At 33.2% G+C, this 26,063-nt stretch overlaps 2 protein-coding genes, 4 long non-coding RNA genes and 1 other non-coding gene across 8 annotated transcripts; 3 read left to right on the forward strand and 4 right to left on the reverse strand.

The window, feature by feature from the left end:
- The first annotated feature begins 7,446 nt into the window (after positions 1-7,446).
- Positions 7,447-7,629, forward strand: LOC123689168. The gene has a single exon (XR_006750211.1). It is a non-coding gene; the product is annotated as a small nucleolar RNA U3 (small nucleolar RNA).
- Positions 7,630-7,943: 314 nt separating this feature from the next.
- LOC123689162 lies at positions 7,944-9,069 on the reverse strand. The gene is made up of 3 exons (XR_006750206.1): positions 8,959-9,069; positions 8,185-8,306; positions 7,944-7,988 (listed from the first exon to the last, which is right to left on the reverse strand). It is a non-coding gene; the product is annotated as an uncharacterized LOC123689162 (long non-coding RNA).
- A 1,453-nt stretch (positions 9,070-10,522) lies between these two features.
- Positions 10,523-12,676, reverse strand: LOC110994567. Its single transcript, XR_002600225.2, has 3 exons — positions 12,480-12,676; positions 11,923-11,957; positions 10,523-10,638 (listed from the first exon to the last, which is right to left on the reverse strand). It is a non-coding gene; the product is annotated as an uncharacterized LOC110994567 (long non-coding RNA).
- Positions 12,677-13,579: 903 nt separating this feature from the next.
- On the reverse strand, positions 13,580-15,311 carry LOC110994572. The gene is made up of 3 exons (XM_022261277.2): positions 15,204-15,311; positions 14,635-14,765; positions 13,580-13,995 (listed from the first exon to the last, which is right to left on the reverse strand). Exons 1-3 carry the CDS (start codon positions 15,242-15,244, stop codon positions 13,580-13,582), a joined length of 588 nt encoding a protein of 195 aa, XP_022116969.2. The 5' UTR covers positions 15,245-15,311.
- Positions 15,312-16,848: 1,537 nt separating this feature from the next.
- On the forward strand, positions 16,849-18,229 carry LOC110994563. 2 transcript variants are annotated; one of them, XR_002600224.2, is made up of 3 exons: positions 16,849-17,446; positions 17,924-18,054; positions 18,174-18,229. It is a non-coding gene; the product is annotated as an uncharacterized LOC110994563 (long non-coding RNA). The 2 variants fall into 2 exon arrangements; XR_002600223.2 differs by having other exon boundaries at positions 16,850-17,134.
- Positions 18,230-19,156: 927 nt separating this feature from the next.
- LOC110994564 lies at positions 19,157-21,744 on the reverse strand. The gene is made up of 3 exons (XR_006750186.1): positions 21,638-21,744; positions 20,472-20,608; positions 19,157-19,618 (listed from the first exon to the last, which is right to left on the reverse strand). It is a non-coding gene; the product is annotated as an uncharacterized LOC110994564 (long non-coding RNA).
- A 706-nt stretch (positions 21,745-22,450) lies between these two features.
- On the forward strand, positions 22,451-26,063 carry LOC110994568. The gene is made up of 3 exons (XM_022261271.2): positions 22,451-22,563; positions 23,275-23,402; positions 25,877-26,063. The coding sequence occupies exons 1-3, from the start codon at positions 22,511-22,513 to the stop codon at positions 26,047-26,049; spliced, it is 354 nt and encodes a 117-aa protein (XP_022116963.2). The 5' UTR covers positions 22,451-22,510; the 3' UTR covers positions 26,050-26,063.

Genomic DNA, 26,063 nt, shown 5'->3' on the forward strand with positions numbered 1-26,063 from the left:
AATGTATATACGTATGTGACATTTTTATATTAAGATTTGAGTGTAGTAATCTAGTTTTGCAGTACGTGTACTAAGTTCACGTAAATGTTTGTTCTCATAGTTATATCGACATGACTGTTTTTATTTGTAAATCAGGTATTCCGATGTAGGGACAGTTTTATAAAAATCAGTTTCTTGCCATATTCACTTGTTTCTGCTGAGAAGATATTAATATAGCCATGGTAAATAATGCTGTTAGGTATTTGAGGTCGATTTAATTTTTATAAATTAGTATTTTATTGTATTTCAGAATCTGTTACCAAAATAAGTATAACTTACTTAACTTAACTTACTTATAATTTTTTCAGGTACTAATATGTATCGGATTTGGCTGGGTGGCTACAGCTGTTCTACTGGCTCCGCTAGCAATAGCTCAACCTCCGCTGGCGTATAATGCTGGATTTGGTAGCTGTGCCCCGGACTGTGGCGCTGGTCCTTCTGCGATTGCATTCTGTCTTATCTACGCCTTGTTAACTCTTCTAGTACCAACGGCACTTGTCTTAGCGTGCAGTCTAAAGATACTACGCATTGCCCGATATCATCGACATCGGATAGCTGCAGCGATATATGAAGTGACTCTATCAGCACAAGTTACTGTAACGCATCAGCGTAACCCCTTCTCACCCCCACCCCCACCACGCAGACGAGCATTATCAGCAGTTGTCCAGCCTTTAGGATCATTGGCATTACTGTACTTTCCATACTACTGTATGTTAATTTGGCCGGCTATAGCTGTTCCTCCTCGATCTTTAGCAGCCTTGTCAGTTGCACTGTTGGCGGCTGCACCACCCGTGAACAGTATCCTCTATGGCATAAGAAGCCGGGCACTAAAGGATTCACTCAGAAATTATAGACGAAAGAGAATGACGAAAAGCGAAGTAACACAGGAGATCCAAGCCCGTACTCCCAGTGCATGTGGTTCCAGAAGGCCATCTCTATCTGCTGGTTCAGGTTGCATTCGACCACCCACAACTCGGAGGTTATCAGACGCAGCGGCCATGGGTTCTCGTGGTTCCGAAAGACCGGCACCAAGAGCTGCATCATGCAATATGCTTCAAGATCCCCATGACGATGAAACCCCAAGATGTCGAACGTCAGCTATTCCAATTATACGTGCGCCTCCCCATGTCGTGTTAGGTAGAGCACTAGGCTTAGAAGAGGGTGTGAATAGGGAGCGACGTCGACGACAATCTCCGAGGATTACCGTCACAAGAGCAATGTCAGATGAATGCGAATCTCCATCTAGACGCCCCCTTTGTCGTCAACAATCTCGTTCAAGCGGCGCACTTTTAGGAACCTTGTCGTATTCACCAGCGCTATCTGAGGATGTCAAACTAGAAAGTACAGATGAACCACTACTTCTCTCGTGGCCACAACAGGCCATACGTAAACACGATATTTTATAGATGGATACTTAGTGTTAAACAGAGCATATAGTCGAGACAATAATGTCTACGAAATGTCATATTCCTATAACTTACGGGTATTGGTTGATTTATTGACAAGTTGATTGATAAAAATTGCTTTATAAATGAATGATGGTTAAAAGGAATGATTTATGTTTTTGTCTATTTCTGTTATCACTGTAATGTTGTAGTAGTTTCGAGTGTTTCGTTTTTCGCTGCTAAAGTTTAATTGTTAAATTTTAACTCGAAGACGTTTTGGTGATAGCAGATCTCTACAAAAGCGGCTTCTTTCATGAGTCATAGAAAATGCACATTTTCGTTAGAGTATTGGTTAATTATGCTTAAACCATGGAAATGTGGTTTGTTTTTTGAAAAATAGGCAAATAACAAATGTTTGCATGTATTGTTGTTTTTAGTTACGAAACGAAAACGTTTCTTTCTATGGACTTATGAAATACCTTTAGAATAATTTTACGCTTTTTACTCTTCTCCCCGACCAAACTGTGACCAAGGATGTTTCCTATCTCTACTATTTTATCGTAGGTGTAATAGTTTATCTTACAGGGTCCCGCCATATCGTTAGCTGTATTTAACTATACTGTGCTTCTCATATTCCATATACTACATATAATTCATATTTGTAAATAAAAAGAAGAAACCTGTATCTATATACATGTATGTCTAATTTCATAAAAATACCATTTGTAGCATTTTATCTTGGATTATCGAGTCAATGGAATGCTATTAAAGAATCCTATATTTCGTTTATTTGCCGTCTGCCTCTTTCAATATGTTACGATATTTCGTCTGTGCTTTTGCGACTCGAACTTTCATTATTTCTGGCTTATGAGAGTTATTATTTTATTTTGAGATCATGGCATTCATACATTAATTTACCATTACCGTCCAATATGGCTGGCTCACCAATCATCTATGCTCTGATGATTTAGAGGAAGTCACATGCCATCCAAACATCTCAGATTTTATTATTTTCATTCATTCATTAGTAGAGAAGAATCACCTTTTTATTTCCACCAAAGAATTGCGCCATCTTTCTTACTTTCTCTGTACTTTTCAAGTCTGGCTTATTAGATGAAAATTGTTACTTTCAGATCACAGTTAGTTCGTATGTTTTGAATAACATTCCTAATTAATTAATAAGTCTAGTCATATTAATATGCTTTAAAGTGCTTGTAGAAGGCGTAGTTTACATAGAATTACGTTCTGTTTATCATTAGAACAATAAGAATAATCTAAACCTAGTTCACCGACTTCCTTACAGATTATTTACTTAACATTTGATAATGTGAGGCGTGTATATCACCCTTAAGTTAGAGTTTCTCGCGTTCCTAAATAAATCTATATTTTCATAAAAAACATGAATAAATAACTATACATTAAAGTCAACGACGTGTTTTAGGCGAAGGCATATCACATAATTGAAACAGTTACAGAATCTTGAACTTGGCTGGAAGTCTTAAACAATCCGCTTCACTAGACATTTTCTTTTGCGAACTAGCAAGGCATCGACCGGTGGGGACTTTCGCTGGGAGATAAAATTAAAATGTATAAAAAAAATTCTTTGCGTCTAATAAATTGGGTGTCTATGGGCTGCGATGCCTGCCCTTTATGCTACTATCGTATAAAAAATAAAATAAACATAGCTAAATTCACATAATGCCGGGTTCCAGACGAGTGGAACGTGTAATTTAACACGAATTCTACGTTTGGACTGAATTACGTGCATTCGGATGCATAAGTGGACACCGGCAAGATTAGTCTTCTCTATAGAAATATTAATAGATTTATTTATAAAAAAACAAATAGCTTTATCAACCAGTCGGAAAGTTTTTTAATAAGGGAGCAAAATATCTCTTATGTACGAATTTGTGTCTTAATTGAACAGCACGGCTTTCTGATAGTTATACATACTCAAACACAAGAAGGTCGGTGAATATTGGTCACACATTACAGCCTAATAATTCAGTTTAACTGTGTTAATCGCATTAATCTAGTTATTACAACACAAACGCTTAAATAGATATATAAACTTATTAGTGTTAAGTATATCGATGTTAATGTGCTAAGTCATAAATTCGTTAATAAATTAAATGTTTATGAAATATATTTATTTACGGGCAGTGCGCAAGAAATTTAATGAAGCCTATATTTGAGAAAGGCCTATTTTCATGTTTCATAGTCAATCTAATTGTACTATCAGCAAATGTTGATTATGGTTCATAGTTTATTCATATCTATTCTATATGTAAATATAAAATCCTTAAGAAATAGAAATATATGGCAAATAAAAGATGTATCGACTTAGAGCACATGCTATATAGATATATGCCGCGAAATATGGAGGATCTTGTCCCTTGTCTTGATAAATAATTATTAAAGTTAGAAATCTGTCCGTTTCCTGTTGGTTTCCGAGACATGACCGAAGGGCACTTTAATAATTTAGAAATCAATATTATCCAATATCGAAATTAAACATGTACTGATAGTATGGAGAGTAAAAATCTAAATTGAAGTTAGTACTCATATTTTATAAGCATTTTAGATGATATTTATGTAAAAAGTCTACATGCGATCACTGCCTGTTATCTGTTGCTAGTCAAAGCTGTTGTATTAAGAACTGTGTTAATCTATACTTATAATAAAAAGTAGAAAATAATTGATGTGTTTTAATCACGCCCTGATTACGATGAATAGGATATTGGTTTTGTACGCGAAGTATTTTAGTAGTTTAAAACATCACATTATTTCATTGGTAAGTTCTAGTTTTAGACATGTTTTGTAATATAATGGTAACTTTTGTTAGTTTAACTTTTTAAAATATAATGTCACATCAATCCCATGGTGACTTTATTTGCGTGAAATATTTGTTTAATTCAGATTAGTTGTTTTATTTATAAAAAAAAACATTTATTGGTATTAGTTTTAGAAGATTACCTCCTTCTTATAGTAGTACCTCTCCATTATTGGAGGTTGGCCGTCAGTCTCTTAGAGTGTGTCCTGTCCTATGCCAGATGCAGCTAGTTTTAGAAGATTACCTTCTTTTACTTCTACTGGAGGTTAGCCGTCAGTCTCCTAGAGCGTGTCCTGTCCCATGCCAGATACAGCAACTCTTTCGCAGTCGCAATACTAATCAAAACGCCGTTTACGCAGGATTTTTCATTTTGCCCGCGACCCGCCCCGGCTTCGCACGGGTGCAATGCTGATACTAAATACACTACAGAAAATCTGTGAACGTTGAATATAAAAATGTGGGTTATCCATAAGAGATAGACATATACCATCATAGACTTTTCTGTAGACCATTTCAATGTGTACAATACTTAGTACATTATTTTGATAAAACTCGTAGGGTTCAGCCTGCGTTTGCAATGTAAGCGGAAAAAATGTAATTATTTACATCACATTAAAAACCTCAAAAATAACAGTACTTCTCCACTATTTAATGGATGTTATTATACAAATAAACCTTCCTCTTGAATCACTCTACCGCATCAAAATCCGTTGCATAGTTTCAAAGATTTAAGCATACAAAGGGACATAGGGACAGAGAAAGCGACTTTGTTTTATAATATTTAGTGATTGAAGGTGATAGCGGTCACGGCGCAACACGTACGCAAAACTTTCCGATGTTTAAAATTTTTCATAGAAAATTGTGCATGTATTTTGGTGTGGTATAACGTTCAAAACTATAATTTATCTTTCCTTAAGTGAGATATTTGTTGGATTCAATTAAGTGTTTGAATTGTAAAATCCTAGTCATCAATTTATTGGTTCTAGAAGATTATGTAACTAAATATGAATAGCACCTATAAAACTGACTACAGAATAACATTTCTATTTAAGGATCGGTTTTATTGTATCAACTTATGTATGCATGTGCTGTGTGAAATTGTGTTTACGTACAGAACTGTTTTGTTATTCAGTCCGTATAGTTCCTGCAAATTCTCGTAAATTCAGTTTAATCGATATACAAAGGATAATTCACCTGAAATAACTGTCAGATATATTTAACTTTCAAAGGCGGGGTGAGTATAACTACAAGCGAATTATTAAACTAAGAAAATCTTTTAGTAAATTTAATGATCGTTTGGTGGCCTATATTTTAAATTAAATATCATGTTCATAATTTAGATTTCTTGCCATCTCGTCCGTTCTACACCTGAGAAGGCAGTAAATGTAAATTTATATTAATTTCTTACTTGTGTATATGAATCAATTAATTAAATTAATCAATTATTTTTAATTATAAATAAAAAGCCTTTACGGAATATCATATTGTAAAAGTTAAATAGGGTGGATTTTTCTTAAGAAAAAAATAACAGCATTCTAACTGAAAGAATTTTTGAAACGTTAGAAAATTTAAGGAATAAAAAATAATTAGCCAACTAATTAAAAGTTTTATATCGGTCAGACTCGAATAACAACAAATTAATTCACGAAATATTTACTTAAATAAAAAAATATGTTTCTCTTAGTTCTTGCCCGCTCTACGCCCTTGCGAACTGGTAATAAAAATAAATTTAGATTTAATTTAACTAGGCATACACAAACAATACAAAAACATTCGAGAAATTTCATTTTACAAAACCAAACTAACATATAAAGTTAAATTAGAATGTCATTTTTTAAATCCCTAGTATTATGTTAATAGATGCTCATGTTTTCTAAACATGTTTTAAACCCCGTTTAACATTAATATCTATAACGCGTTTCTTATCCTAATTTCAAGGGCAAATTTTAATTATAATTATTTCTTACTTTATAGGCCCCAGCTGTAAGTTAAATTTAATTTACTTTTGGCAATTTATTCTCAATTAAGTAGCTTTAGCCTATCAATGGGTAATTGAGTGTAAATTTAAACCGTATACCTAAGTGAAAGTAACAATATTTAACAAATATAAGTTTGTAGTCTACTGATTAAATTCAATTGCGGAGTTATTTTTAAATATCAAGAGAAATTTATAAAATTACCTGCGGTGAAAATCATACTTGGATAAGGTAATAATACCACCAAGCGAATTATTTTGAAACAAATGAACCGACGCTTCCGTGGAGAAATTGACCAATCTGTATTCCATCCTTTCATACCTAGGTAACATAGAAAATGTTTAGAAAATGAAAAACGGCTTAATGTAAAGGGTTGCCAATACATTTATTGTTTTTCGAACTGTAGGCGTACCGAAGTCAAACCACCCCGCAACGTCCCACGCCAAGGTCCTAGTCTCGCAGGATACGCCCATGGCCAATGGGAAAACGCCCATTCCATGCGAGCTAAAAAGGCACGAGATGATATAAGGCCGATAAGACAAATAGATTCCAAACAAAAAAGTGCACAATCGAACCTATGACCTTAGTGATGACATTCGCAATTCTGTACCAACAGATAAGTGATGACATAAATTTGACGTAGGTTTATTATTTGTAAAGAGAGATATCCCGATCTGGAGCAAATATTGTTTTTATTTACACGATTCCCAAAATTGGAAAATTGGACTTCGTTCATAACTAGGTATTCTGAATAATACACCTAATCAACTCCATCCCATTGTAAGGGGAGCCTGTGACAGGTGGAAATTGACAAAGTCAGAAATTGCGGCTACCCCATTTCCTTCTTCATTTTACATCCCTTCAAAATAAACCCAACGAAAATGTTTGGACTTTGACAAGCTTCCATTATTATTTATTTCATATATACAATATAACCTCAGGTAAACAATCGTGTCGAAATTGATACTTTTAATATTAAAGCAAACGAGTCTAGAGCAGTACGAACGAAAATCTTTAGATGGGGCTGTCGAAATAAAAGAATTTATATCTACTGCAACTTTATAAAAGAAAAATCCATTTGGTCTTGCATTTATTTGTTTTATGTTTTCACACTTCTTTAGTGCAACTGTTTCGTTGTGTAATTATTATATTAATGATATAGTATGTCTTTAATGTATAGTATTGTATGTGTATATGTATATAATATTTCGCTAAGACCTTACTTCATAGAATCATTTCTATAGTAAGCTCTTCACGAAACTTGATGAAAATGATGACGAAATCTTGGCGCGGTACTCTGAGAGTTAGGCGGGCAATGACGAAGTCACTACTCAGAAGTCTTGGATGATCGTTCACTTTTCTGCTTGCGGAAAAATGTGAAGTGTAAGGAAACTGGCATTTTAAAGTTTTAGAAAAAATAATAACGTCATATAAATGAATATATAATTTATTGTTGATCTAACTTGAAAAACGGTTTACTTTGTATAGAGATACTCTTCCAAAGAAATTTCATTTCATGCTTTTAGAAAGAGGTCGTGAATTAATACTGAAACAAAATGTTTAAGAGCAGACTGCAATTGACAAAAAATGTAAGGAAATTTGATTTTACTAAAGCATTATTCGATTAATAATTACGAAATAAATTAAAACATCAATTAATTATATTTATATTAAACTTATGTACAACATTCTAAATAACGTACAAAATTCCATCTTTATTGTTCTTCGTCAAGTTTGTTGATGATGCCTTAGAACCTGTAATTGTTTAAGAATTGGATAGATTTTAAAAAATAGATTACGAGTTTTATAACAGTAAAGACATACACTACATATACACTACTCAACCTATATATTACATTTAATTCTTTTTATATTTAATTCCTAAATTACTTAAGCTAAAACTGCATGTAAGCCAATTTTGATTTAGCATTTGCTTGTAAGTTCGCCTTACCTCAAGGAAGCTGGGGAACATGTTCCGTTTTAAAATAATTATATATGAAAGTCCCAAGAATAACTGCGGCTACCAGTGGTATCATAAAGCAAAGGAGTTTGCTTAAGTTTAAAAAACAATAGCTGCAAGAAAGTAGGTGATAAGTAACACACAATGGGCACACAGTGCCATAGCAGTTTTCGCCGCACCGACACTTGCAGCTTGCCAGTTGATTTAAGAAAACGTGCGATTTCCAAAGAAACGGGAAATTCTTGTGAAGGCATCGGCCCTGGTAAACTTCATGTCATATGTAGTTATATTTATCAGATTTATACGTGACTGAAAAGTTCTTAGTAATAATGTTATACGGGTGTCCCATATTTTATATTGTTTAACTGTACATTCAGTCAAATTTATTTAAAAAAAGTTTTTATAGCTGTTTCTACTTCCAGGTAGCTTGTACACTATTATCACATCACGACATCTTTACTCGTAAACTTTAAATTTTATTAATTGAATTGAATTAATACGGCGCATCAGTTTTCCATTGTATTTTCACTACATATGCTGTTCATTAGTAAAAAAAGAATAAACATTATTGTGACCCAACAAATACTAGTTCGATTTAATTCAAATTTTGCAATTACTTTAAGATAGACGCAAACAATGTATCAAGAAAACGGCAGTACCTACCGATATTCCAGGTTAAATATTTATTTTAAAAAATACATTGGTTTTGCTGTTCGTTTGTAAGTTTTCTTAATGTTTATCATGGTATGCTAATTTAATACTTACCACATCTTATCACACAACTACAGTGGTGAAATTAGCTTTATATTAATTCATTCAAACATTTTAAAACAATTCTTTCAATAAAATATACATTTGATATAAAATAGTTGTCACGACTTCATTAGACAAAATGTCATTTCGTGGAATAGGATACAATAAGAGAAGACAGTGAGAAAATAAAGATGTGTGTGTGTATAGACCACAGATCTTATTAAAGAACGATTCTATGAGTTAATGTTGTATATTACGCCTGTTAGGTAATAACAATTAATATAGTCAGATACCATGAAGCCGTACAGCGATAATGCGGATGACCAAAATATACTTTATTTCTAATAAAAAAAATTGTTTTTGTGTCCAAAGAAATTCGTGACTTAGAGCGCTGCCACACGATGCGGTAATGGTAAACGTCATCTTTCATACAAATTACTATACCATGTCACACACACGTTTAATTGCATGTATGCATAATGCAATGCACGGCGTGACAAAAAGTCGACGACGTGTGTCAGGCACAGGTGGCTGATCACCTACTTGCCTATTAGATTGACAAATAATCATGAAACAGTCACAGGAATTTGAGGCTCAAAAAGGTTGTAATGATTTATTTCATTTTCCCAAAGGTAGAAAGTGAAAATATATCTCTAAAATAAAAACCACTTTGAGAACTGATTCACAAATATATTTATCAAACGCGATACATAATTAAATTTACAAATACAGTCACAATACCATTTCAAATATTCACTTGATAACTTCACGCCCATTCTTTTACAGCACCAATAGTTTGAGTTTAAAATCATGACGAAGCTTCTGAAATAATGGAAAAAAAACATAAAAAATTCATTTCTATATTCAAGAAATTATTGATTTACGATCAGCCCTTTAAGCTGGTAACCGCAGAAGGACCTAATTGCCAAAAAGAAACTCTGGTTCTTCTACTTAATAAAAGATAAAGATACATTTGAAATTAAAGAGAACATTATTAGAAAAATATAGTCAAAATGAATGCATGTTCTTGTTTCTTTGTATTATTTTATCTAGCTGTATTTTTTGCCTTATAAATCTTCTGCTTCTTGTCTGCTGTTGTTTTTTACTTTTGTAATATATTTATATATTATTGTAATATACAATTTATTATTAAGCGTTATGTATATTACTCATGTATGTGAATGTTGTAATGTTGTTAATGAGAACTAAATATTTAAAGCAGTACCTAAATACATTTACATATACCAAAATATTTTTATTAATCTGAACAAAAAGACGTAAAACTAATATGTAAATTCTTTTCTGACCTGTAAACTTAGTGCCAAGTTCAGAACTATACCGCTCGTAAGTTCTTTAATGGGCTTATCAACAACATTTTAATTTCTCGTAAAATATAAATATATATAAAGAAGCCTTGGAATTGAGAGAATGTATAGATTTAATCAAGTTCAATATACTTGTCATTTTTCAAAAAATGTCCATTGCATTGATTAACGTAGTCGATCAATCACATTCAAGCAACGGAATCAAGAGTTACGTTGTGCGTTTCTAAAATAAATTTATTACGTACAAAAAACGTCTGCGGCTAGTAATATAAGAACTACTATCAGCCCGATAGCACAGGATACAACACATATGAACGCCTGGGCTGCAACATTCAGAGCACCATCACTTATGTAGACGTTACGCCAACTGAAATAGTTACACTCCTTTAAAATATTAATTCAATGGAAATAATTCCGTAAAATAAGCAAAATATTAGCTATTAAATAATAGGCTATTAAATGTGTATAGACAAATGAAGAATAAGCAAGGTCCGTCGAAGGTGTATATATTTTATAGAACAGGAGGCAAACGGGCAGGAGGCTCACCTGATTTATTTATTTTATTTATTTATTTATTGTATACATAATCTTAAATAGAAGAAGTTGGTGTGGTGGAAACACAAACTGGACACAGTTTTTCTGTCCACCAGGACGTCGAAAATATTTAGATAATTAACTTATATACATACTAAGGCCAGGTGTTAAGTGATACCGCCGCCCATGGACACTCTCGATGCCAGAGGGCTCGTGAGTGCGTTACCGGCCTTTTAAGAATTTGTACGCTCTTTATATAGTACATCTCCATATAAATCACCGGGTTAAATTTCAATTAGAACCCCACTAATCAGTTGAGTTTTTGCTTTATTTTATCTTAAATGGCAATCGTTGATACGACGATAATTATTAAACACTTAATAAGATACTGGTATGACATAGATAGAGAATAGAACGAATCAAGCACAGCGCAAACAAGATCCATGCAACTTCCTCGCAATCAGGACATAATTCAGACTTTTTATATCAAAGTAGTCGCAAAGGTCCACCAAGCGTATGCGAATATATAAAAACAATGTAAATTAATTAATTTAACAAAGCGAAAGAAATAATAATAATAATAGTAAATTATTAAAATTGCTACAACAACGCGACAAAAGCACTCCATGGAGTAGCTAAAAAGGACTGCCGATTAATTTTTAAACACACATTGTAACCACGATCAAAGTGTTTAACTTTTTGTATATAACTTATAGCCTGGAGTGTGTTCCAATATTTTTTTTGGTGTCCATCGATAATTTTCTTCACCTTACTATTTCAGAGACAAGAAGAGTATTAATAAACTTCCGGAATTCACACGCACAAGTGTATTTAATAATTTATTTATCAAGGGCCTTCTGAAGAGACAGCTTAAATGAGCATTATTAGCAGAATCATAGTACAAATAAAAATGTTTAATTATAAAGATAAACAATTAAAAACATTTGAGGCTTACGTACCACATTACTTTAAAATGTACATTTTTTATTTTGAGTTCATAATTTTTTACTTTATTTTCATTTTACGGCGGTTTGTTTGACATGTCACTATGTCATAGAGGAATGTTGACAGAATTAATGTTCTCATACATATAAATATTTTCACAGAAGTCTATTACCTTTGTCAAGTTTGCCTGCGATGTATACTACGAACCTGAAAATGAAAGTAAAATTTTTAGAGGATTTTGTTTAAAATAAATTTAATAATTTAAAACTAATTCACGAGAATATTGCAAATTAAAAATATATAAGATTTTAACACGTTTCATAATGATTACTTGAATTTTTTATATTACACATAATCCCTGCAGTTTGATCATAAATATTTATAATTTATTAATCATTAACCCGTTAAATAGACTTACCGGTTATATTAAAAAAATACGATAGATAAAAAATTAACAATGCTTTTTACATCTTCTTTCCCATATGTTACATCCACTCGACTGGTATTAAGATATATTTCCGACTTGATAATCTATTTAGTCACTATTTTTTCATACATCTTTAATTATAAACGTATAATGTGTATAATTTTGTTACATTCCATACGACACAAACAAAAGTAAAATATATTTATTATTTATGAAACGTACATGCCTCATTATATATTATGGGTATTCAGTTGGGAATAAGGGCAAATAATAGCAACTATAACTCAGTATGTAATACTTACAAAGCGCTTCAGCCAACAAGAACAACCCAGCAGCAATCAAGACTAAAATTAAGAGACAGCAGAGCAGCTTACAGATGAGCTCGAAGCAACAGCGGCAACAACACGCGCAGGGGTTCGGTATAGGAATGCAACATCCGCCTCCGCCACCACCGATTATTATGTTACGAAAGCTGACATCAATATAAATTATTTCAGACCAAGAGGAACGGGTTGGTTCATGGTATACAAATAGTAATTTAATAATAAAGGTTCCTACTGATTTCTATTACTGTATAGATATTCAAAGCATATATCATTTATGTTGGTAATTAAAGTTACACTTATGAAGTAAAAAAAATGGTTCTAAATTTACATTAACTGCGAGCTCTGAAACAAACGGACAAAAAGAACTAGCAATAAATACGAAGTGTTAACACTTTTAAATCGCCAAGGTTTTTTGTACGTGTTTGCAAGTATCTGAACTGTAACATCATGCTCCTAATGTTAATACACTAAATTATTATCGAATCAATACATTATATATACTTCTTATTAGAATGTTTATTACTAAGATGTTTTTGGAATTACTCACCACATAATTTACATAAGTTTGAAAGAAGTTGGTCCCACTACCGGTGTTCACAGGAAAATCCATGGGAATTTGATATATTTATGATTTTATAGATATATCATCATGTCAGATATTATATTTAATAGGACTATTATTGTCGAAAGGTTCACAATATATTTATATGAGTGAGTATTGTTGTTGTGTAATTTTTACATATTTTGATAGAAATGTCAATAATTCTGTCATTCTAAAATTATGATAGTGTACCTAAATAGACGTATTTTAAAACACTTTTTTAATATAGTATTTTAAGGCTTTATTAATGAGTTTAATAAAATAAAAAAGCTTTAAAATTTACAGAAATCAATTTTTAGCACGTTAATTTGTTCGGCGGTAAAAATAAGAAAAAACAATTTATAAAATGTTCGTACAGGACAAAGTTGGATAGAAGAAAAACCAAAGCATTTTAATTAAAAAATAAATCTCATATATTAAAATCATTAAAAAGAAATAACATAAAACATATTCAAAAATATTCTTATACAATACACTAAGAAACAACAACTTGTAAAGAATAATTTCTATTTTCCACTCTCCATTTCGATAAAAGAGAAATTAAATCCAAGTCAGACATTGGTATTACTATTTTTGAGTTCTGTATCACATCGGTTATATTATAATTCTTCTTTATTGCTTTACTCTTTTCTTCTGGTTGTATTAATTCATTACCTTGCCTTATTACACTCATAAATTCGAAAACTGATTTATTTCTTAGTGATTCATTTAAATTATCAGGTTGAGGTATTCTGGTATCATTTGAATTATAGTTTAACCTAACTGTACTATTCGCTTCTGATTCAGCATTTATTGGATGGGATTCATTTGTTTCTTTGTCATAGTACTCGTCATCATTGCCAGCTTGCCAATACGGATTGGACTGATATTTGTACTTGTAACGTGTTGGAACTGAAAATAGTACAATATTAAGTCAATTATATTACATAAAAAAATAAGACTATTATAGTACTATATAATAATATAATATAGTGGACTTAATATGATACTGATGATTTGATAGTATATCTTTATCATCAGTGATTTTAGTTACCTATGAAATATGATTCAATTAAAAAACGTGTTTTAAGATAATAAAATATCTATTGCGGGATTGCATTATAGAACAGTCACATTCTTTTGCTAGTTTTTTTTAAATAGAACAGTAGGCAAACGGGCAGGAAGCTCACCTGATGTTAAGTTACACCACCGCCCATGGACACTCTCAATGCCAGATGTTGGCCTTTGAAGAATTGGTGCGCTCTCTTCTTGAAGGACTTAAATCGAATTCGTTCGGAAATACTTCAGTGGGCAGGTGGTGCGGAGAACGTCGAGGATACTATTTCCAAGAGAAAAGTCCTGTGTGGCGTCCAAACTGCTTTATCGGAAAACAAAGCATACGAGAACACCTAAGCCATTAAGACGATTACCATATTATCTATCATATTGAAGGAAAAAAGCCAAAATCGCTAAAATATGTATGTTGAACCTTTTGTACGTGTCATAGGAATTTTGCAGCTTACAGCAGGTAAAATGAATTCTTAAACATACCATATCTGTTTTTGGTTTTGAAATCGATGAAGCCGTAATTGTACCCCAGACCGATACCAAGTAATAAAGTCATTGCTATAGTAAAAACTAAACAGGTCACAAGACTTGAGCAAGTGATGCAGACGAATATACTGAAAAGCATGAGTTAAATCACTTAATATATTCTTTTAAACATATATTAAAGAGACACCAGTAATATAGTAGGTGTTATCAGATTTCCTGCTGAAAGGCCGTCGTAGAAAACTCAAAAGATAATGCTGGACAGATAATCGTGGATGGTGGGCTGATCATGCCAGTGAAAGCGATATAAAGTGGTGCATGCGATATGTCTGTGTCTTTGAGGACTGTTAAATATAATTTCAATAGATGAAATATAAATAAGAGGTGGTTTATATTATAATACAGCTTTAAGTCCATCGATATTTTGTAGTATAGTAAGCGAAAGATTTGAAGGTAAGTTAGGAAGGTAAGGTTCTTGCTATAATTATTATTAATAATTTAAGCTTCAAGTTAACAGTTTTTTAACGTTTTACACTGCTAAACATACTTAGCATATAAGCTAAACTTACTTCTCGGAAAAGTGCAGTAAATGAGAAATTATTGAACCCATTTTATTTATATGTAGTCCACTTTTTATTTATAGCTTTATCAAGATGATTTAAAATTCAATGACAAAGTATGTCAGTGTATTAACTAGCGAAATTGACATTTTAGATACTTTTCCCTTAGTTCTTCGCATAGAATATATTAAAAAAGGCTGTCTTTTGAAATTGGTACTATAAGTATAGACAAGAATCTTGAAATATTGTCAGTTGAACCTGATCAAACGGGCCATAACTTTAAAGCGCATCATCGAGGGAAGGTGAAGATGATGTTTTTGTATTCAGAACGAAAAGATCTATGATGCATTAAAAATTTCCCGATAATTCATTGTGGATTCGAAAATAATGAAATTCATATGATTCACGAGCGAGTTAAAAGTACCAACCCTACTCATATAAGCTTTGCTAGCACTAAACCAAATGTAGGTTGTGTGTCAGCAACAGTGAATACTTAGTAAGTAATTTTGAATGTATAAATCCGTGAGGAAATAGATATTAAGTTGATTATTGTTTAGTTCTTAATTAAGTGCTGTCACTCTGTTCATTTAAATAAATTCTTTTTAAATCAAAAGTCCGTTGCCGTTCCTTTACTAGCGCACACTGCGTATAATATGGTGCGCCAGTACCACGTAATCAATCCTCTTAGCAGTTCTTCCACATTGTAGGATACTGTTCTCTACGATAAGGCATTTTTATAATATTTGTCTATGCTTGTTCATATTATTGTTGCTTGAACTTGGTTGATGAGCAATTTGCTTCGATAAAATGTAATTATGTAACGTGTTTAAATAAAGAAGACACCGAACCCAACATCTTGCAGGTTTAAAGTCTTTGTTTGTGATCACAACGGTGCATGCCGTATCTGGCATAGAGTGTGTGCCGAAGTAAACACTTGTAAGCCACTGTATTTCCAATTAATGCTCTTTTTCTCATTGATCATGTATAATTGTCTAGACTCTAGATGTTTCTAGTATCCATCATTTTTATTACAATTTGTTTTTCATATATTAAGGTGATGAACTATTTGATTGAAAAAAAACGAATGTAATATTTTTAGTCTTTAAAGTATTCAAATAAAAACAATAATCCGATATTTGTTGTTTTCTTTTTTAACTTTGAGTGGTTGTTTATGATAACAACGGCGTCTACCGATATAGGTTCTTACAAGTTGAAGTTGTACACTTGCGAAAATCCGTGAGAATCATTGAGGCATGACTTCACAGCTAGAAAATCCGTAGAATGCATATCCCAGTAGCTTTGCCGTGCACCGCGACACCCTGCTCGAAGTAGTAAATATTTTTGCAATAGCCATGACTATGTAAAATCACATTCTGCATATTGAGTACATCCAAGTGCAGAATATGTTTTGGGCATCAGCTTGCTTTTACATTATACTCTGAAAGGCGCCATATGACAGAAGGATATGAGCCAATCTTTTAAACATTTGGCGCTATTACGCGGGACGTTTGGAAAATCAGTAATCCATGTACGGGAACGAACAACAGATCTTTAAATGGTTTTACGAGCACATTGTTTGAATATTATGACATGCTATTCTTTGTTTGCCACGTATGGTTGGATAATTAAAATTCATTAAGCATTCATAGCACAAGGAAAACTGCGGGTGGGTAATAACAGTCCTTGATCTCCATCGAAGCTGAGCGGGTGTAAAGCGAAATTGGTGCTGTTCATATAAGAATATGAACAGCACCAATTTCTTCAAAAGACTTCGTCTATTTGAGCAGAATATCAAGAGACCAACTGTGCATAATTAACTGGATTGCTAATGTTACTCAGAGGCTGACAGATGTCTTCTCCGAAACAAAAACATAAAAAGTCTTCGTATACGTCTGAACCACTCCTGAGATATTTCTCACGGCAGCAGGACTTCGTAGAAGGTGAGCACTGAAAACATACAAAATAACATTTAATTCACTCACTCACTCACTCGCTTCAAATAGTGCTCCACGGAATCAAACATGGGAGCACGTCTCAATGTATACGAGGCATGCCGGAAACTTGTGGTGGGTAATATCATTCCCTGATCTCCATCGAAGCTGAGCGAGTGTCTGAATTGTTGATCCGGAAAACAGTCATTTATCTACTGGCTAAAGATTACGGTACTTCACTGGCATTGTGTTATAGTTGCATCGGTGATACAATGAAACTGCGGTATTGTTCGGATACAGTGTTAGAGGTGACTGTTCAAAGTAAGTAATGAAATATGATTTACTGCGCTTTAACATAAAAATAATTAACTAATACAATTTGTATTGGATGAAAATCTATTGACTACGTCAATTAATTCGTGTACTGTCAACGTCCAGGCATATGTTTACGACTAATCACTTAAATAAGTGGAGTTGACGTATTTCAGCAACAAGGTATATAAAGTTCCGAATTTCAGTGCCGGTGCCCTGTATCAGCAGGGCGCGAACAAACATTCCACCCGAGGCCATATGCCCGAACGAATTTAAGCATCCCCCTCGCGAGGGAGGATATAACAATTACCCCGACAGGTGCGGGTGTCAGAAGCCATTTGGAAGCGATGGAGTGAATGTCAGCTAAACCTTCCAAATTGTTAGAAGTTGATAAAGCATAGAATTTCCTCCTATTCATAGCTTAAGCCGTATTATTTTCACCTTTCATAGTAATGGTCTAAAAGTATCATTTTCTGTGGTTTCCAGACAGCAAGTCATCAAAGCACCGAAAGAATGATGAACACTTTTTTGTATGCGGTTTTGCTGGGATTCGTCTGGGCTTCTATTGTTGAGTTGAGCCAGAAGACGACATGGACTGCATTGCAAATTATACAAATGTAAGTCGTGCATTACAATTGCTACGTATACAGTGTGACGTGCTCCCATGTTTGATTACGTGGAGCACTATTTGAATCGAGTGAGTGAGTGAATTAAATGTTATTTTGTATGTTTTCAGTGTTCACATTCTACGAAGCCCTGCTGCCGTGAAAAATACCTCAGGAGTGATTCAGACGTATACGAGGACTTCATATGTTTTCGTTTAGAAGAAGTCATCTACGTCAACCGCTCAGTAACATTAACAATGCAGTTCATTATGCACAGTTGGTCTCTTGATATTCTGCTCAAATAGATGAAGTCTTTCTAAGAAATTGGTACTGTTCATATTCTTATGTAAGAATATGAACAGAACCAATTTCGAGAAACCAATTGAGCAGAATGTCCAATTATAACTGATCCAAAGTTCGATTCGTCTCCATATGTGATTATAAGTGTATACGGTGCCATGATTATTTTCTTGTATGCGTGCATCATTTTACTTTTTTGTTATTTGAAACGGTCTTGAGGCTCTCAAACCGAGGACCTCTGGTTGCGATGGTTGGAAGATAAACTGTCTAGCCACTAAGCCTTAGTATTGTATGATCTGTATCTGGCATCCATGTATTATGATCAGAAAGTGTAAAGCATAATTTGTAAATTTATACGGACCGTAAATTAGACATTACGGCTCGTATGATTTTGTGCCAGTGACTGTACATATATCTATGAAAAACTTTAATGTCCACCCATCCTTCGTAATTTTTAAGTGGACATTCTTAAATCATTGAAGTAGCTTAAATAGATGCTTACATATAATTGCAACACGAACAACTCACTCACTGGCTCACTCATTCACACACACACACACTTATTCATGCACTCAGGCGTGTTGATAACAGTTGAAAAAATAAATAAGGTTAAATACTTTACTTTATTTACTAATTGTAATTTTTTTAAGAAATTTCGACTTTAGAATTAAGTTTGGTTATGGAAGAGCTGGGAACCCTGTAACAGGTATTTTTTACTTAAAAGGGTTTCCAAATCTTACACATAGGAATGAAAATGTACTTCAATTGAATGAACACTTTTTTTTATTATTTTTTATTTATTCGTCAACCCCATATCAGTTTGACATTTCAAACACTATACATTGTATAATTCACTACAAAAATTATTGGATAGTGTTCGTAGATTACAAAAATACCAATGCGCTACTGAAGTTTTTCACAGAGAAAATAGCTAATTATTTTGAATGTAGTTCGTGGCACGAGTTCAGTTTTTAATCTTATATCGTCATTATTGTTACTGTCTGGTACTCTTGCTTGTGTACCTTTGTCCTCCACATTATTTCCTACCTCTCCTAAACAATTAATTGAAGAGTTACATTCTTTCGTGAACTTCTTATTTTATTCAGAAGTTGTGTAAAGTCAATGCCCTCATTCAGGGGTACAGATAACTTGACATTCCTGTTAATAGGTAGGTCGAAAGGCTGGAACGACTTCCTCGAATCTTTGCTCGATCTGTCGTCAGACTCTGTATCATTTACAGGAATCACCATGAGGTCCTCAAAGGAATCAAATGCATCTGAAAATAAGTAAATGTGCAAATAGCTATAGAGCTGGCACATTTGAGTTGGTTTCACTAGTGCGACTAGTTAACCACAACACAGGGCTTCCCTAGTGTGGGCACCTCGCACTCGCGAGCCCTCTGGCATTGAGAGTGTCCATGGGCGGCGGTATCACTTAACATCAGGAGAGCCTCCTGCCCGTTTGCCCCGTTCTATAAAAAAACATGAATCTAGTCACAACCCTTTTGTCATAAATAAAGTTTTAATGTATTATTATTATATTTCTAAAGGCAAGTTAGTATTGCTGTATCTTAATCTTAATCATATGTTCGCTGGGAACCGAAGCTGAGTATTATTTTGTACGACCGGTTTAACGCATCTTCAGACTATCAAAGGCCACGATGGATTTTTTTTAACTCTCCTAAATGATCAAAAAATAAAGAGAGTCGTTATTACATTAGCACTACAACCTTTTAGAATCAGGCCTCAGATTTTTGTATCGGTTCGTAATATTCTAATAGACAAGATGGCTTTCGCCATCTGAAGGAGGCCGTCAACTTTTTGGGTCTAAAGCATGCCGACTCCTCAGATGTTTTTCTTCGTATGAGGCGACTATACACAGCCATGATTCTAACCTATAACCTCGAATGGATGAGACTCACACGTTGAAGTTACTAAGCTAATTCTACTGTTACTATAAATGCTATGATGAAATTAGCAAGTAGCAAACATAAAACCAGATTGGATGACTAAGCAGATTAAATACAAAATTAGAGTCATAGCCTCCATCAGCCTTATTACTGCGTGTTAAGGTACATTTTGAAATATATGTACAAGTTAGAAGCTTTTGGTAGACCACAGATTATATACCAGCGCTGGCACGCTGCCCAGAAGTAAAGTCAACGTAACAATAGTTGTAGCCAAGACCGACGCCAATTCCCAGCATAAAAATCAATGTGGTGACGATACAGGACACAACAGCAGTCATAGCGCAGCATGATGCTAGCCTGAAACAAAATATACAGACTAATCTGCAGCTGAGTTTCATCATCGGATATCAAGGCATACATCCTTTGCGGTGCGCACCACAACTATGTGGAACCAGCTACCCACTTAAGTATTTCCTAACCAAGGTCCTTAAAGAAAAGAAGAAGGCGTACCCGTGGAATTCAATGCCACTAATATCACAACACCTGGCTGAAATAGAGGAGGCTCATCTGATGTTCTGTGATAACCTAACCGTTTGCTTCCTTTTTATATAAAACTAGTGATTCGCCCCGGCTTCGCACGGGTGCAATGCTGATGAAAAGCACGTTTTATTAAGTACTATTTTTTTTGAAAATGAAATATAGCCTATGTCACTCAGGAATGATGTAGCTTTCCAACAGTGAAAGAATTTTTCAAATCTGCCAAGTAGTTTCGGAGCCTATTCAATTCATACAAACAAACAAACAAACAAAAAATCAAACCTTTCCTCTTTATAATATTAGTATAGAAAAACGAATTGAAGCTTTAGCTTTGATGTAACGCAGAATCCTGCCGGTGACAAATTTCGAATTTTCTTGAGAAAAATATTTGCTATATTAAAAGCTAATGTAAAAGCAACACGATTTTTGCATCCGTTGTCCTAAATTAAATAAGCTTGGTACTAACGCATTTAAATGCCTACATATTTTGTATACTTTCCATTATTTTGATGCGGCATAAATTTCCTCTCAACACATGTTTCAGGTATAAACCATGGAATCTATGGAATTTTACTACTCAATGCCTTATTAACGAAGAAATTTCGGTCAGGATGACAAAGGCTGGCCACATGTTTTAAAGTAAGTCACTCGGTTATATTATTAAAGAGGAAAATTTACTTATTATATTACTTATAAGAGTGACTGTAGAATCTTGCCTGATATAAAAATGATCAAAGTTTATGCCTATAGCCATTTTGATGTGTGTCTCGAATGCATATGAGCGACGTCTCAGAATACGAATCGGGTTTGATAGCACTACTCAATAAAATGAAATTCTTTAAAGTTTACCTTTCAAATACATAAGATAAATTTCCTAGGCAGCTTAAGATTCCAGTACATCGGCAGGATATGCACATTATATTAAATAAAAAAAATATATAAAAATTGTATAAAATAAATGACAAATAAAAAAAAATATTATCAATAGATAAAGGCAAAGAGTAATAAAAAAAGAGTTTTAAACTACAATTCTCTAATAATCTATAGCAAAGGGTAAGAAACACATGATATGTATCGTAATTAAAATACTACATGATCTTTGGAAAATCGGATCGTGTCCGCGGCGAATAAAGCCGAGGTACCCGGTTATGTCCAGAGACTTAACTATAATATATTAAATAATAATATAATATATAATAATAAACAAATTTTATTTTATTATATTATTAATTACAATATTCATGGGCGAGCCGGATTCAATTTGCTTGATGTCATTGCTTGCGAGGCCCGTTATTTCATTCTTCAAGGCCTATATAGGGGCAGTGGCACTTGTCTACGGTTTGTTTGCCTTTTTTGCGAGCACTTTGGACTTGTCTTAATTGTGATCCTATGCAGGTAATGCGAGAAGGCTCCGTATATTGTAAGACTCCGGTTAGAAGGTTCTAGATACTGGCCTACAAAAATCAATCAATACATATATTTATTCTATGTAAGATATGTGTTTTTGTATTCGGTGTCTATCAAAAAAATCTACTATTAATACTTGAGAAAGTCACTTCATATTAAATAGCAGAATATTAAGATGGGTGATTTTTTAATCTATCTAACTTCTATCTTACCCTATAATCTATGGTCTACCAATATATCATGACGATGTCACGACGTCAACGTAATTGATTGAATTATTAACAATTTATTTCTTGTTACAAAAATTATTTTACTATGTCGAATTACTTTCGTCTTTCTGAAACGGATCCTCCTGAATTTATAAAAAGGTAATTATACTATTTATAGTAAAACAATGCAACGGGCTTAACGACCTTTTGCTTTGTTTAGTTTTGGAGACGAACACCGACCACACTATCAAACGCATCGCAAACACACAAGCAAGCTTCCCAAAAAAACGTACTTTCTTCGCCCACTGCTGTCCTTCAGAGGCCATCCATATTTAACCACTTACCTAAAAACAGAATTTTCATTAACCGTTCAATAGTTTATACATTCACTAACAATCTTAAACAACTTCTTCTCAACCTGTCCTATGTTGAACGGAAAGTAACCTCATTGTAGAGCAGTAGTTTAATTAAGTATGTTTGTTGTATAGAAATTAATATGTCAAGTACCCTTAGTATGTCCAATGGAAAACACTAGACCACAACAAAGGGAATCTAGTGTGTGGGCTAGTGCACTTTCTTTTTAACTAAATATCGTTTTTTTATTATGTACAACATAGATTATTTTTCTTTTTTCAAAAAAATCTAATAACATAATACATCAAAATTAAAAGGAATGCAACGGGCGACCTTTTCGCTAACAAGTGATTTCTTCCAGGCAACCCTAGTAAGGAAAAAACTAAAAAAATAAATGTGATGAGTAAACAAGAAGTGCGTAACCAACTCTTTAAAAAAAATATAGAACCTTACTCTAAAGTGATACAAAAATTTGTAAAACTAAAGCTTTTAATTTTGTGTTATATTTTTTTTTAGGAAACCCAAATGGCTGATATGCCTAATCTGCATGGTCACTATCACAGTAATGATAGTGTCAGCAATCTCTGTTGGAGTCTTCATTGGCTATGCTTACTGCTATGTGGAACATCAGACCGGATTAACGGGTAAAGAAGTATCCGCCTACGGTTTCTCTCGTGTACCTTTTGTTTTCCTATCAAGTATTGGAAGTTGTTACTTTTGTTTAAAGTTATAACCCAAATAGACCCTTTCGTTGTTCTAATGAAAATCTTAATTTCAACTGAAAATGTAATATTTATGTATACACTGTAAAACGCCCACGCCGTGCCTTTGACTACCCAAAGTATTTCATAATTAATAAAGCCAAGGAGTAGTTGGACATTAATTAGTTATGAATTCATAAGATTATGTACTCCTTAGGTTAGTACAATCTACACTGTTAATGTTGGGGGTTTTTAGGTTAGGCATTAAAGCCATGAACAGATTCAGGCAATTAGGGGGTTATGACCTCCGTAGGATCTCGCTGTAACGCAAATTTATTATTTATATTGTTATTTAATAAAACCTTTCGTTACTATATTAACAAATTCTCTTTAGGATATTATTTATATTTTTTTTTAACTTTGAACCAAACGGCCAGATCTATTTAAGGGTTTTTTGGACACGAGGATACAAAGGTCCCCCAGTCCCCACAGAAAACAATAGGCGATGTTTTACATTAACAAGATATCTGAAATTTAAAAAAATCCAATTAAAAGTGGGTGTACTTGAGATTAATCAAGTATTAGCCTATGTGCGATGCGCTTCTATCGAACGCAATGGGGAATTCCCCGTCGCTTGTTTTCGGTCGGTGGAGTTCGTCTATTATGGGGGACATTCCCATAATAGCCCAGAGCCTCACAAATATCCATTCATGATCCTATCTGTTCATAACTCAAGCATTTTAAGCATCTGTAAATAGTATTTACGTCTTTTCGCTTCACAGTGCTGCTCTTTGTCCTTACTTCTCCAAGGTCTTTTATTTATATACACTGTTTTCAAATGCGTAGACAAAAACCATAGACCATTACCTGGTGCGTTCCTGACTGATAGCGTTTAATAGAAATTGAATATTCGTTCAGATAAATAATTGCTGAAATATTCGTTGCAGGCGTTTCGTATTTTGATATTAAAAATTGTCGGGTCAAAATAATACAATTTTGGTTATCTATAATTATAAGGGCGTGTTTGTCTATGTCCAAACAATTATTTTATATGAATTTTAAGCTATCAAAATATTATTCTTTGAAAATTAATAGATTATACCTTTAAAACGGGTTTTGTCGGAATGTTTCTTTCATTCAGAACGGGTTTTCTAAAATGTTAATTCTATTAACAAATTGTTGACTTTGAATGTTATTGACACTTACCGGATCTTATAAGTCAGTCAGATTGCAAAGTTCAAAGTTGAGACTTATTGTGAACTATGACTTCTGTATTTCAATATAAAACATTATTTAACTATCAAAGTACCAAATATATACTACTCTTTTCTCGGATCCGAGTAGAGCGTCGTCATAGTAGCAGGGCCTCCCACTCGGATCCGTGCGAGCGTCCGGTTCATTTTTTTAAACTATTGCCATTCCTAGTTCTCGGATCCAAGAATTTGGAACCCAATGTGCGGTATGCCGACTACTCTGATCGGAAAAATGTTTTTTTTTTAATAACAATAGTAATATAGGTACCTACATTCATACATATTTTCAAACATTTATATTAACTTAATCAAAATCCGCCATAAAAAAATTTGGTTTCCGGCTATTACTTTGTATCCATTATTTAAGCATTCAATGTGTACAATTTTGCCGACAATATAATTATACATGAAGTGAGAATTTAATGTTCATCGAAAGTTCAAAGATAACCGAATTCAATTTGTCTTCACATTTCAATGTTTCTCAGGGATCATTTTACAACAGGCCAACAACCTTTAATATGCGCTTTTAAATATTTCTTGCATCATGATCACCGTCAATGAAGAATTATTTATCAATTTATCAACAAATTGTATGCATAAATTTCATACATACATTTTGTATAATAGCCGAAAATTTATTTTTGTCAATCTTAAATGATACCTATACGAAAGTCTATTTATTTAATTTATACCACACAAATATAGAGTATTGACAATATTCCTTACCTATGTAGTATATAGTAATAATAATATTAATAATTAAAAATGTATAAATAGCAAGCTAAAGCAAATTCAAATTTTTTAAACAGATAACTTTAACGCTGGCAGTATGTATATCAATATCTTTTTTTTTAAATTTATTTATTATATATCAATCAATATCCTCGCTCTGGGGTTTTTTTTCTTACTATTTATTTTTATTTTCCCAACTCTAATATAAGAAGCAGTACTCTTGTCCTCTTGTAGCGTGGAAGTCAATAGCTAAAATTGATTATGGCGAATTCTTTAAATAAAACCCTTTTTACTTTTCGTTCAGAAATGTACGATAGTTTCGTAAAGATTTTTTTTAATTTTTTTACGTTACTATATATAAAAGTTTAGATCTTTATATATCAGAAATATAAATTAAAAAGCGCACATTTTTGATATTTTAATTTATTTCAGAGAACATTACGCAGCCGCACGAAATTGAAATAATACAGAACTTACAAAAGGAACCTGAAGCTCCAAAAAGAACAATAAACGATGCAATCAAAAGCTTTGTATCATCGAGGATAAAAAAAATTAGCAATTTCCTATGGAGTGATGACAATAAGCCGATCAAGATTAAACTTTGATCTTTGTGCAAGAA

The sequence above is a fragment of the Pieris rapae genome, chromosome 4, assembly GCF_905147795.1.
Source record: "Pieris rapae chromosome 4, ilPieRapa1.1, whole genome shotgun sequence".
NCBI lineage: Eukaryota > Metazoa > Arthropoda > Insecta > Lepidoptera > Pieridae > Pieris > Pieris rapae.